The following is a 15,139-nucleotide window of genomic DNA, read 5'->3' on the forward strand; positions in this document are numbered from 1 at the left end:
GGGCCTCAGTACACGTAACATGATGTTAGTAAATACATATGATACTGTAACCACGATTATCACTTTATTTTTTTTTGCATTCATATTATAATTATATACATATTTTAGAGTAGAGTTGATATAAAGTAATCTGATAAGTGAGGGAAGCAATACACCGTGGGTTGTGTTAGGGTGAAACAAGGAGACAGAAACAGTCAGGATAATGGTTTGACGGCAAATGTATAATTATTGCAAAGGTAATTTCTGTCTACGTGACAATATTTGATATAATGGTTTTGATAGTAAGTGTAAAGTGACTCATAGATCCTTAACAAACTTGACCAATTTGTTACTGAGGGCATAACTATAAGAGTCTTAATAGTGACTGGTTGAATAAACGGTGGCTTTACTAGCAGTGGTTGGCTGAGTGTGTGGCTGTAGTAGTTTAGACAGTTGTTTTCTGGATCAGCACTAATCATGTTAAGAGGTAAGCCGGAGACCGAGTAGATATATTGTAAGCCCTTGTGACTAAGGTGGATTTTAAGCTCCGATTGGATTGGACAGGTATATATATACTGTATATATAAACTGATGTATCACGTCTTTGACCTTCCGCTCCCTTCTCCCTCTACCAACCAACCCGACACGTCCCTCACATAAAGATCTCTCAGCTACCCAATAGCGTGGTGCTTCCTACAGTATCGACCCTCCTTTCCTTGTTACCCCATGGCAAGAAGCTCCCATGGCAAGGAGTTCCCATGGCAAGGAGCTCCCATGGCAAGGAGCTCCCATGGCAAGGAGCTCCCATGGCTTTATACCTCAGTCTCTCCCCCCGCGACGTGGTGCCACCAACCTGTCACCCCTTGGCCTGGTGTGTAACCATGTCCTGTGTTACAGAGTGATGGGCTTCGTTGAGAAGGCGGTAAGGAGACTCGACCAGCCGGAGAAGTTAGTGCCACTCATCCAGGAGTGCGGCCGCAATCACTGCCATTACGGCGCCCAAGTCCAACACATTGAGGTGAGTCCATACACACACACACACACACACACACACTCTAAGGTGAACTCCCAGTCACATTCTTTTCTTATTATTCTTATTCTTATTCTTATTCTTATTCTTATTCTTATTATTATTATTATTATTATTATTATTATTATTATTATTATTATTATTATTATTATTATTATTTCTTCTCCTGCTTCTCTTTCCTCTTAACACCCACAGAAGTAGTTTTCTCCGTGTTCCTGTGTGTTGAAGTGAAATATCCCTTAAATCTGTCACCTACCTCAACATTACCCTCACCACCCTGGACCATACACCATCTGCAACAGCCCATTGGTGTTATTTTTGCCTTTATGCCTACAGTCAACCTTACATTGCTCCTTTAAGCTTATTGTAACATATAATTTTGTGGTACTGCTCATCTCTCCTCTCCAGAGACTAAATCAACACTCTTTGTCATGTATATTTTTCATGTCGGCTCAAATATGGAGTATTTGACCCCCTTTCATGCTCACTGTATGTTGAAATATTTAATCTCCTCCTGAAAGGTCACGTAACGTTATAATTTTCCTGGTAAAGGCCAGTGTTGTTTATTATCGTATGGCTGGCAGCTATGTTAATGTCTGGTGAATATTGCAGATGCCGAGCCTTTACCACCCCTGTGCCACTACGGTCTACCACTCACACACACTCACTCACACGTATTCCATTCTCACTCCAAACTTTCTCTACCATCCTGGCAACATCAAATCCACGCCACACAATATCCGCACCACCCTCACCCATATCACCCGAAAGAAAAATTCAACAACTTAAATCGTCAACATTTTTCCAATAGTCTGAATTATGACAGCAAATTAAATCCCTGTATGTGTGTGTGTGTGAATTATTGGAAACCATTTTTTACTTTTAAGACGGACATGAGGTAACAAAACCACCCAACTCTGAAAATTAGAAAACTCTTATCAAGTTAACGTAAAAAGTGAAAGAAACTTGTGGTGTATTTTCAAGGGATCGTGTTCCTATCTGAAACTCCTTCTTGATTACATTGCTTCGTGACTACACTACGCAAAGCTAGAGGTTAATAAATGACGTCAAAAAGTGTGTTGTGACTAGCGTTGTCGTTTTTGTGAATCTGAGCCACACATTCTTAAAGGTTCGTGTGCTGAATGTTTCTCGTAAAAGATGTAAGAATGCACTTAACGGGGGACATAAACAACACTCAAAAATAACATTCACTTGACACATAGGTTATCTAACATTTATCTCACATTCAGCCTCTACCTAACATTAACCTTACACTGAGACGCTATCTGACAGTAACCTCACACTAAGACTCTACCTTAACTAGATAACCACTTTTCTACTATTTATTGAACGTATTTAGATTAAGTAAAGTCACAGCAAGAGCAATATTACTTGTAGCATTATTTATCTACCTTAGTTTACGTCAAGCAGATGGGGTTATCCTTACATCTCGACGGTCGAGTAATATTCATGCCACGAGCCATTGACACAGCAGACCGTGGCCCTGGCGGAGATAGTGGGGACGTGTAAGATAGTTCTTCCGTTTTGGCTTGATTTAACTTGAGAACCCACGATCGATCCCTCCTTGGTGTTCTTTGAGAGTGTGGCGTATTGGCAAAGGCAAGAGACGATTATCCAGAGATTCATACATAAAGGTGATCATTATGGCGTCAAAGTTCAGTAAGACTCGACCATATCTACAAGAGTGTACCGTCACTCTAACACTTTAATGGCAGGAGAAAGTGTACCGTCACTAACACTAATGACAGGAGAAAGTGTACCGTCACTAACACTAATGACAGGAGAAAGTGTACCGTCACTCTAACACACTAATGACAGGAGAAAGTGTACCGTCACTCTAACACACTAATGACAGGAGAAAGTGTACCGTCACTCTAACACACTAATGACAGGAGAAAGTGTACCGTCACTCTAACACACTAATGACAGGAGAAAGTATACCGTCACTCTAACACACTAATGACAGGAGAAAGTGTACCGTCACTAACACTAATGACAAGAGAAAGTGTACCGTCACTCTAACACACTAATGACAGGACAAAGTATACCGTCACTCTAACACACTAATGACCAGGAGAAGAAGTGTGCCGTCACTCTAACACACTAATGACGGAGAAAGTGGCACCGTCCATATACGCATGACAGGAGAAAAGTGGCACACGTCACTCTAACACACTAATGACGGGAGAGAAAGTATGCATCACTCTATTGCACTAGCGACAGGAGAGAAGTGTACCGTCACTCTAACTTTAATGACAGGAGAAAGAGTATGCCGTCACTCTAACACACTAATGACGGAGAAGTGTACCGTCCTCTAACACTAATGACAGGAGAGAGGTGTTGCCGTCACTCTAACACACTAATGACCTTGGAGGAAAGTGTACCGTCACTCTAACACACTAATGACAAGAGAAAGTGTACCGTCACTCTAACACACTAATGACAAGAGAAAGTGTACCGTCACTCTAACACACTAATGACAAGAGAAAGTGTACCGTCACTCTAACACACTAATGACAGGAGAAAGGTGTACCGTCACTCTAACACACTAATACAACAAAAGAAAGTGTACACCGTCACTCTAACACGCCACTGGCAGGAGAGAAGTGCATAAAATCACTCTAACACCAGCGGCAGGAAAGTGTGCCGTCACTCTAACACACTAATGACGGGAGAGAATTAACTGCCGTCACTCTAACACACTAATGACAAGGAGAGAAAATGGCTACCATCCTCTAACTTTACCATGTGGGAGAAAATATGCCGTCCTCCTAACACACACCAGCGGCAGGAGAAAGTGTGCCGTCACTCTAACACACCCATGGCAGGTGTGAAGTGTGGAGTTTTCTTTTTTTCTCTCGAGTATATATGTGTACATTGCCTATGCTTGCTTGTCACCCTCTTTCTCTCTCTCTCTTTCCTCTCTCTCTCTCTCTCTCTCTCTCCTCTCTCTCTCTCTCTCTCTTTCCTCCTCTCTCTTTTCCTCTCTCTCTCTCTCTCTCTCTCTCTCTCTCTCTCTCTCTCTCTCTCTCTCTCTCTCTCTCTCTCTCTCTCTCTCTCTCTCTCTCTCTCTCTCTCTCTCTCTCTCTCTCTCTCTCTCTCTCTCTCTCTCTCTCTCTCTCTCTCTCTCTCTCTCTCTCTCCTGTATTAAAGGGTAAGTTGCCTCTCATACGTTCTCAAGGGACCCTAAAGAAACAAAATCCTACACAGTTTTCCATGAACATTTTTAGGTCAGGTCGCACTTAGGTATTTTACTCTAGCGAACCTCAGACGACTTCATACACCTGGGAAAAATCCCTGCCCACTGAAGGACTTATAACTGTGACCCGAGAGACATACATACATACATACATACATACATACATACATACATACATACATAAATAGTACTTTCCTGTCACTCTGAATCGAGTATGACGGTCATCCAACTATGATAAAATTATATGTTATTAAGGATGTCACCTTCGTTGGTTAGCTCTAGGGTGACTAGAGAGGCCGATACGGGACCGACAGAGTCATTCACAGATTTTGCATGTGTGGAAGGCTACATCTAGTGCGGGAGAGGCGGCGGCAGCGTCTTTCCAGCGTTGGCGCTTGTCTGCCTTGGTATGCAGTCGGGCTAACTCGAAAGTATTGACACCTTCTCGTGTGGTGCTCCTCCAAGTATTACGGTGTGGCGTAATCGTCTCCCAGGTGAGGGGGTCGATTTAGCACTTTTTCAGGTTTGCCTTAAGAATATCCTTATACCTTTTCAGTTGTCCACCGGCGTTACGTTTACTATTCGTTAGGTGACTGTAAAGTAGCTGCTTTGGCAGTCAACTGTCGTCATGCGGGTAACATGGCCATTCCAACGTGGTTGTTCATGGATAATGGTAGCCTCGATGCTCCTACAGTTGGTGTCATCGAGAATACTGGCATTTGTTCCCTTGTCTTCCCAGCAAACTCGGAGAATAGGACGTAGACTACATTGGCGAAAGTTTTCAAGTGCCCATGTGACCCATGACTCACTGCCATATAGCAGGGTGGGGGGGACCACTGCTCAATACACGTGCAACTTTGTAAATAATTTCAGCTCCCAACAGCTGAAGACACGGGTACGGAGTCTGCCAAAGGCTTGAGATGCGCATCTGATCCGATGTCTGCAGTGGTGGACAGGTGGGATCCGTGATAATAAAAAGTGGGTTACATTAGAGAGGGTAATACCGTTAAGCTGGATGGATGGTGGAGGTGTGTCTGAATTAGGGGCAGTCTGAAAGAGAATCTGGGTCTTACGTATATTCACCTCAAGGCCGAAGTGTGCATACGCATCTGCATAAGAGTTCAGGATCTCCTGTAGGTCGTGTTCAGTGTCAGCGACAAAGGTGAGGTCATCTGCATACTGAAGTTCAGCAATAGAAGCTGCCGATACTTTTGTGCCTGCCTAGAGACTCTTATGCTGAAAAAACCTTCTTCTGGTACTGGATGTCCATCCCGCCGGCTAAATTGGCACTGGCACGAGTACCTTAGGAAGGCAGTCAAGAAAATGTAAAAGACAGTTAGCGCCAGTACACACCCTTGTTTTACCCCCGTTTGGATGGGGAAGAACTTAGATTGGGTGCCATTGTGCAGGACACTGCCTTTCATGTAATCGTAGAGTTGCCTCACAATGGGGATGAATTTTGGTAGGCAGCCAAAACGGCTGAGGGTCCACCAGAGGACTTCCCTGTTGACCGAGTCGAAGGCCTTGGTTACGTCGATGAAGGCAACAGGTCACGACGCTGTTATCTACACTTTTCCTGTATCTGGCGGGCAGCAAAGATAATGTCAGTGGTGCCACGTGATGGTGTAAAGTCACATTGAGATTCAGGGAGGAAGTTTTCTTCCTCAGGAAGAAGTCTCTTTAGGAGGACTCCGGCGATAATCTTGCCAACTACGGACAGCAGCGAGATCCCACTGGTAGTTGCCACAGCCTGACCGGTCTCCCTTGTTCTTATAAATATTGACGATGGAGGCGTCTTTCAGAACTTGGGGGATTTCCTCCTTTTCCCATTTATTCTCCAGGAGAGAGTGGAGATGGCTGGTAAGCAGAGGTCCTCCTGCTTTATACATCTCGGCTGATATTCTATCTGACCCTGAGGCTTTGTTATTCTTCATCTGTTTGATGGCAGCAGCTCCTTCATCCAGGTATGGAGGATAGCTGTGGTGGGTCAGCTCTGGATGCTGAGAGACCTGCTGGGTAGTCAGGACATCCATATCAGTATTTCGGTTCAGCAGTGAACGATAGTGCTCTTCTTCATCTTTAATTATGGAGTTAATGTCATATGAACGGAGCGAAGCTGTGCGGTGAGTGATTGGCCCATAAAATGTTTTATTGGACTTGAAATATTCGTGCATCTTGTGTTGATCTATAAGTTTTTGCATTTCAAATAATTTATTTTTAAACCAGTGTCTCTTTAGATTGCGAAGTTCACGCTGAACCACCGCTTTCTTCTCACTGAAGGTATTACCTTTGGTCCGAGACTGAGGGTTTTTCTGCCAGTCAGTTAAAGCAGCACGTTTATCATCGATAAGTACATTGATTTCTGGGTCATTTTCATCACACCAGTCCTGGTGTATTCTTTCGATCTGGTCGAGGGTCTCTCGGCTGGTTTTTGCCATGACAGTGTCAAGAATACGCCATTCAGCACTGGGATTTGGGTTGTTTGTTGTAGGGTTGCTTATCAGCCCGTGTTCTAGCTGCTCTCTGAGAGCATGTGCTACTGCTAGATTCTCAAGACACTTAATGTTAAAATCTCTTCTCGAGGCTTCTTGCCTTCACCGTTTTGGGCGAAGTGAAGTAAGAGCTTTGCTCTGACGAGCCGATGATATGTGTCACAGTGGTCTGAGCCAGGCATTGCTCGGTAGATGAGGACATCTCGGCAATCTCTTTCTCTGACAATAATGTATTCAATGAGATGCCAGTGTTTGGATCGTGGGTGTTGCCACGAACCCTTGAACTTGTCGGCCTGCCTAAACAAGGTGTTGGTGATAATGAGGTTGTGTGCAGCACACTTGCTGAGGAGTATGCCGTTGGGATTACACTTGCCTAGTCCATTTCTACCTATGATTCCCTGCCAAATGTCAGCATCCCTTCCAACTCTGGCATTGAAGTCACCTAGGAGCACAACCTTATCTTTTTGGGGGATAGAGGTTAGCTCTCTGATGTCATCCTCTCCATCCAGTGTTGGGGCGTATGCACTGATGAAGAAGGCATGACGTGAGTGATTCAGTGGGACTTGGAGCGTCATGAGACGCTCGTTGATCCCGACAGGCTTTTCAGTGCTCCCGGACAGATGGCCGAAGGACATTTGGCCGACGGACGTTTCACCGACGGACATTTGGCCGGACGGACAGTTGGCCGAACGAACAATAGGCCGAACGGACAAATGGCCGAACGGACATTTGGCCGAATGGATATAGGGCCTTTTTAATTTTTTTTTCTTTCTTCTTTGCAATGTATTTACTTTATACAACAAAGGAGAAAAATATTACATAATTACAATGTGATACGTTTGCTTGATATATATTTTTTTTGCATATTTACTGAAGGACAAAAGATATTAATTGTAATATAATTGCTTTATAAAAATTGCTGTATAAAACGAAATGTTCATAAATATTTAAAGATTGTAGGCAATTGCTCTCAAGAAGTCGATTCTGGGCTACTCCTCATTCTCAATGACAGACTTCAGTTTGTGTTAAATATCTGGTACTTCTTCGGTTTCCTCAATACCATTCCTGCTGCTGCCTGCTCACAACTCCCAGTCCAACTGCTCTTTTCTTAGTTTTGAAACGAGACGGCAAACGGTGGGGCGGGTGATTGCCATTCTCTGCTCAAACCCCTTGTGCTATCCTTCAAGAGAGTTTGTTGTCCGTGGAAGGCCTTGTGTGTTTCTTTCCAATATGTTCCACAGCCTGAGTTCGAATGCTGGTCTTCGTCGTCTTCCACGCTGTACAACACCAATCGATGTCGCTTCAAAGTAGCCAAGAAACTCAGATAGAAGTTCATCAGTTTCATCATCTAGTGCTGTAACAAATTCATTGAAGCTTTCAGCAACGTTACTGACTGGCACAATGCTTGAACGGACTTGACGGTGAGTGCATTTCTTGGGTCATTATACCAAGTCTGTAGTCCTAAGCCCTGTATTTGTCTTCACAAGCACTGCCCGAAATGGAAAAAACATCCAAAAATGTTTCTGTTTGGGAAACATGCTGTGATGCTATTAAGAGCCGCTCTTTCATAGTCAATGGTGACTGAAACAGGATTGAGATCTAGTCTCACTTGCTTGATGGTGCTAAAATTCAAGTCATAAGTTGCTTGGTTTTTGTTCCTTGCGATGCAGTATACCAAGGGAATTGTGTGGCTCTCATACATAACATGCACTGTATATAACTAAAGCCTACTGGCGCAGAATCGAATGTCCCATCACACAGCCAGTGGTCTTTGAAAGCAAGAAGCTGTAAGTTTCGAGGTGTTGACAGAATTAGCAGGTTGTCACTTTCATGGATGACAAAGTCTTCTCCTCTAATTGATTTCCGTAAGTCGTCAGTTAAAAAGTCCCCGTCTGGTGCCATGCGTTGTCTGCACACCATTCTTGCCAAAGTTTCTTTCTCAGGAAGAGCACCTGCAGCATCAAGTGGGTATTCACTGGTGCAGTTTTGTATAATAGTCGATGTCACTTCCTCCGACTGTCTGGCTCTTTCTTTAATTTTCTTTACTGTTTTCAAGGACAGGTTACGCCCGGCATCAGGCAGATGTGAGTGATTACTTGCTTCTCCTTGAATAACGTCTTCTTCTGTTTTTAATCGTCTCCAACAACTTCCTTTGCTTTCACATCGCCAATATATTACAGTGTCTTTCCGTTTATCAACGATGTAGGCGTAGCCGTCAAGCAAAAGCCTTCTACCTCCTCTTGTCGTTGGTATGAATCCCATGGTCTTAAAAGAAACAAACATTAAATAAAGTAATAATAATAATAATAATAATAATAATAATAATAATAATAATAATAATAATGATGATGATGATGATGATGATGATGATGATGATGAAAACATCGGCTAACCTTCACAACCTCTGAAAAGCGACTGCATCAGAGTCCAGGCAAGCAGGGCTAACGTTTGGTTGGTTTGGGGCGTGGCTAAAAAGTTCGAACAAACATTCTTTCAAAAACTTGACCTGACTTAACATGACTAGATACGTCGCCTTTTCTTTTGTGTTTGTGGTGGTATTGGTGGGTGGATTAGCGGATGTCATGTTTTTGACCTGACCTCATGTTTTGTAAGGTCACCCTGTGTACATAAACCTCTCTCAGTTCTTGTAATTCACTAATTAAATTGAAATTGGGGAAAATAATGCTAATTGTTTTCGAATAATGCTGATTATTTCCGACGACTGCCGGATAATAAACACAAGACTGAAGCAATTTTTATAAAGAAATTACATTACAATTAATATATTTTATCCTTTGGTAAATGTGCAAAAAATACATTACAAAGAAGAAAGGAAAATAAAAAAAAATTAAAAAGGCCATATGTCCATTCGGCCAATTGTCCGTTCGGCCATTTATCCGTTCGGTCTATTGTCCGTTCGGTCTATTATCCGTTCGGTCTATTGTCCGTTCGGCCAAATGCCCGTCGGCTCGATGTCCGTTCGGTCAAATGTCCGTCTGTCGGTCAAATGCCCTTTGGCCATCTGTCCGGCCACACTTTTCAGTTAGCCTATGTAGAATACATTGGCGGATGGCAAAGCAAATCTCCATAATGCGGTTTCTCTCCATAGCAGGCTTACTCTTCCAGAAGAAGGTATAGCCAGACCCCTGTTCTCTGAGCCGACCCTCCTCTGGGAGCCGGGACTCACTAATGGCTGCTATGTCGACGTTAAACCTATGACTCAGGGTGGTTCTTCTTTCAGAATGCTCATTTGTGCCAGTATCCAGAAGGGTCCTGACATTCCATGCAGTGACCCCAAGAGGTTGTATATTTTGTTTTTGTTTTGATCTGTCATTATGATTGTGTTTTCAACCGCATAAGGATGACCATACTGTGTGCGGTTGCCCAGTCAACTTGGTTCTTTTGGCAGGCTATGTTTAGGGCACATTTTCTAGCCCCTTCCCCATGTGGGGTGAGCAGAGTGGCCCCCTCGAAAGGGCTCCTCATTCCCACAGACAGGACCGGGTTACACGGCTGCCTAGATCCAAGTGCATAAACGACCATCTTATCTGTGCCGCCCATGTACAGAGTTGTGACTAGAGACTCCCGGCAGTCATCTCTGCCTGTCCCCGTCACCACTCGTCCGTCGCCATAGGGGTTTTGATAATGATGAAAAGTATGATGAACTGGATGATGACTGCAAGTGAGTTGATTTATGTGGTGAGGCAGGAGCGCAGGCTGCTACCACACATCTTGGCTCTCCCTTATCCTGATCCAGTGGTGCAACAAACTGCAACGACTAGGTAGAGGGAGAGTTGCAATGGACTGCCGATAGCCCAGTTTGTTGGATTTCTCCTATTTTGCCGTTGGGGTCTTACTGGAGCTTTGTAAGCATGTCTGCCTGATGCTGGGCTCCACCACAGATATTTCATTTGAGGTTTACTCCCATAGCCTTACACTTACCAAGGTTAAGCCGCAAGGCAGCGGAGCAGTTGGTGGTAGGCACCTGGGCGTGTCCACATGCCGGTGGGCATATGCACCGTCCCTCTAGGTCCCACTGCTGCTCTGAGATCCCCTGCTGGTCTAGCCTGGGGCTGCGAGACACCCAGTTACCGAGTGTTGCCACGAGGAGGCGCAGCAAAGGTCTTGATCGTGAAGAGGTTGTGTACTGACAGGGGAAGACTTACGCAAGGTTGCTTCCCTGTTTGGCACGAAGGCTAGCCAGCGGCGGTATGAAGCGAGTGGAAGCAAGCAGTGCCTGCATTTTAACATAAGGTTGCCACACGAGACTCGTTACACCACCCTGCGTACACACACACACACAGTCTCTGAAAAGTTAAAGGGTATGAACTAATAAGAGGATTTGATTTTAAAATTAAAACGTTCACTTGAAGTTTCCGACAAGAAAAAAAATTGACTTTATACTTGAGACATACTGAAGAGTTTGGTAAGAGTAAAGGGTAAAGGTCTTAACTTTAAATCTACTTATAAAATGATGTAGCATACTTATGGTATGCCGTACTTTTATGCCGATATAGCAGGGCTTTGTTTATTGATGCATCTATTCATATATTTATTTGTTTACCGATATTGTTTCTTTACTTGTGTATTTGCTAACTCTAACTACTAAATGTCTCTCTCTCTCTCTCTCTCTCTCTCTCTCTCTCTCTCTCTCTCTCTCTCTCTCTCTCTCTCTCTCTCTCTCGTGATTAACATAGTTTCTACAGAATAATATAGTTTCTACAGGTGATTGAGATGGTTTCTACAGGTGATTAAAATGGTTTCTACAGGTGATTCACATGGTTTCTACAGATTAACATAGTTTCTACAGATTAACATAGTTTCTACAGATGATTAACATGGTTCCTACAGATTAACATAGTTTCTACAGATGATTACCATGGTTTCTACAGGTGATTCACATGGTTTCTACAGGTGATTCACATAGTTTCTACAGATTAACATAGTTTCTAAGATGATTACCATGGTTTCTACAGGTGATTAATATAGTTTCTACAGATGATTAACATGGTTTCTACAGGTTAATTACACTTCTCTTTTATATGAATATCCCTAACACATAGATTACGGCATCATTACTGTAATACCGTTATTATATCACTATTACTTTACACTTACTTATCATAAATGTTTAATATTAACTGTATTCCTGCTGTTTTTTACTTCATATATCTAGATTTATGGCAACACTTCTATGGCAACCGTCACCCTATGGCAACTGTCACCCTATGGCAACTGTCACCCTATGGCAACTGTCACCCTATGGCAACTGTCACCCTATGGCAACTGTCACCCTATGGCAACTGTCACCCTATGGCAACTGTCACCCTATGGCAACTGTCACCCTATGGCAACTGTCACCCTATGGCAACTGTCACCCTATGGCAACTGTCACCCTATGGCAACTGTCACCCTATGGCAACTGTCACCCTATGGCAACTGTCACCCTATGGCAACTGTCACCCTATGTCAACTGTCACCCTATGTCAACTGTACTCCTAATGGTCTCTTGTGTCGTAATTTGGTCATGGCACTACATTCATGAAGCCTCTGCCACATTTAAAGACGAGAACTCATTTCCGAATGAACTTTTTGAATCAGGACCTTAAATGTTACACCGTATAGCCCCAGGTTGGTAGTGTCTCGTATAGTTATCTCAAGCTGTTATCTCTCCTCTTTTAACTATATTCTGATATCTCATCTCTTGACCTCGTCCTGACATCTTGCTCCATAGTCTCAATCTGATATCTGACTTCTTGACCTCGACCTGACATCTCGATCCCATAGTCTCACTCTGGCATCTGACTTCTTGACCAAAACCTGACATCTCGCCTCATAGTTGCAATCTGACATCTTCTCGTATGCTTACAGCTGGTTGGTCCTCAGTTCTTGCAAGCCATCAAGCCAGCCCTGGAGGATCAGTGGACGGAGGAGGTTGAGGTGGCTTGGGGCCTCCTCATGATGAACATTGCCTACGTCATGAAGACCGCCATGAAGAAAGAGATGATGAAGTAGATGCAGACGGTGAAGGAGGTGAGGAAGTAGACGGTGAAGGAGATGATGAAGTAGACGGTGAAGGAGGTGATGTAGTAGATGGAGACGGTGAAGGAAGTGATGAAGTAGACGGTGAAGGAGGTGATGAAATAGACGGTGAAGGAGGTGATGTAGTAGATGGAGACGGTGAAGGAAGTGATGAAGTAGACGGTGAAGGAGGTGATGAAGTAGACGGTGAAGGAAGTGATGAAGTAGATGGAGACGGTGAAGGAAGTGATGAAGTAGACGGTGAAGGAGGTGACGAAGTAGATGAAGAAGGTAAAGTAGACGAAAGGAATTAAATAGACGGAGAGGATAAAGTAGATCGGGGTAATGAAGATGAGAAAAGTGAGAGATTTGTTGTTTCCAGTTAGACAGTGCAGAGTGATAGTGTCGTAAGTCTGTGAGGTGACAATTGCATCCTCCTGACAGTACCCGTAAGCGCCAACATTGATGGATCCCTTGGTGAGGTGAAGAAAAAAAAATGCCCTGCAATTGATAATTTTGCAAAATGGATTTAAGAACGAAAGCTTTGTCCAGAAAACTTTCGTGGGTAAGAATTTTTCGCCAACTAGCCCTCAAAGGGTTAGAGATACGCCTCTAATGAAGTGAGAACTGCTTTCTATGTGGTTGAACTCTTCTCAGCTAACTCGTGTTGGGTGTTCTTGCCGGAGTTCAATTTGGTGAATTTAAAACTGTTTTTTTCTAGGTGAGGATTCTTCCCAGTAAGGCCTCAAAGGACAACAGTACTCTTTTATGTTTTGAAGCTAGAACCATATACAGTATACTGACAAGCCCCCTAAAGGTTGGTGGTTTCGACTGATGTCTTTGTGAATGGTGGATTAGTTTAGTGACTAGGATCTCGTAAGTCATATTTTAAGGAGACTGGCTGTAAGAGTAGTGTCCCTCTCTATCTTGCTCATTGATGGACAGAAAACTTGTGAACAACCTTACCTATGGTGCCTGTGTTAAACTCTACAGACAAGACTGATGAACAGCCAACAGATAGACAGAAAAGAATTAAACAAGACTGTGTAGGAGAAAGGGGTAGTGACTTAGGCTCAAGTCTCAGGTGAAGATGATAAAAATAAAGTATGACAGAGATGACCTAACTGGTCCTCTGCGGGTGTGAGTAGTGTGATAGTGATGGTGACAAAGAGTCGACCAAACTAAAAATTGGATTTGAAGAAAACGGAGAAACAGGATGAGTAAAACACCGTGAAGTATAAAAGAACGTTCCTTACTGGTAGCACAGATAAGCTGATGTGTCTGTACCAAACAAGTCAACACTTTCCACTGTGTTAAAGATCATAGAGAGTATTAGAATCAGTTACATGTGTAGAAAACAAACCATAAAAGATAGAAGAACTATAAACTGTTTGTTGTACACGTAAACAATGACAGATTTATATATATAAATACATAGTGTTGTTGTATATACCATTGATATTACTCCTCACACCAACACATTATACAGCTTTGTACTGTATGTCATGCTCATATTTTATCGTATTTGCCTCTTATGATCAGTGTGGTCAGCAGGTGGTTAACACTGAGAGCAAGTCACCTTTCACTCATTATCAGGTGAGGTAGTGGCAGGTATTACACCACTGGAGGAGGCGAGTGACTGTTTGTTGCTTTCTGTGTGATGCCTTGGTGCTGTAACGGAGCTTAGATACTCTCTCTCTCTCTCTCTCTCTCTCTCTCTCGTGAGGCCTGATCAATACACCAGTTCCGAATCCACTTTCTAGGGAAGTGAACACGGTTAATAAATAGACAGAAATGGATAGATAGATAGAGTTTGATTAAGACGTAGTTAGACTGATGGATAAAGACAGATATAAATAGATAAACAAATAGATAGATTGAAAGATAGATATTGAATAAATACCTGATAGATAAATGAATGGACAGATAGACATAGGAGACACGCTTGGAATGACTCTCGGTAGCCTGAGTGTCACCCCTGACAACGCTCACGACGGTGCGGCAGAAGCGGGGACAAAATATTTGCCCCTCCACTAGTTATGACTCATTGAAGGAGAAGACCAGCAGTTATTGAGCCGCTGAAGAACTGACAGTGTGATCATAGAAAAGAATCCACGTTTGAAATAAAGGAATTATGAGTATAGGAGGTCACCACAGGTAGTAGGAAGGGTCATGGAATTATGGGAGGTCACCACAGGTAGTAGGAAGGGTCATGGAATTATAGGAGGTCACCACAGATAGTAGGAAGGGTTATGGAATTATGGGAGGTCACCACAGGTAGTAGGAAGGGTCATGGAATTATAGGAGGTCACCACAGGTAGTAGGAAGGGTCATGGAATTATGGGAGGTTACCACAGGTAGTAGGAAGGGTCATGGAATTATGGGAGGTTAGTAGGA

The 15,139-nt window shown here is 43.3% G+C and overlaps 1 protein-coding gene across 1 annotated transcript in view; it reads left to right on the forward strand.

Annotated features, from left to right (window-relative positions):
- Positions 1 to 15,139, forward strand: part of LOC121855311 (leghemoglobin 49-like) — a gene marked incomplete at its 5' end in the record, with an annotated part of 37,207 nt that overhangs the window by 20,627 nt on the left and 1,441 nt on the right. Inside the window, 2 exons of the mRNA XM_042350201.1 lie at positions 877 to 997; positions 12,593 to 15,129. Of these exons, the coding sequence (XP_042206135.1) occupies positions 877 to 997; positions 12,593 to 12,736 (265 nt within the window). The remainder of the gene's footprint in view (positions 1 to 876; positions 998 to 12,592; positions 15,130 to 15,139) is intronic.

The sequence above is a fragment of the Homarus americanus genome, unplaced genomic scaffold, assembly GCF_018991925.1.
Source record: "Homarus americanus isolate GMGI-L3 unplaced genomic scaffold, GMGI_Hamer_2.0 scaffold32063, whole genome shotgun sequence".
NCBI lineage: Eukaryota > Metazoa > Arthropoda > Malacostraca > Decapoda > Nephropidae > Homarus > Homarus americanus.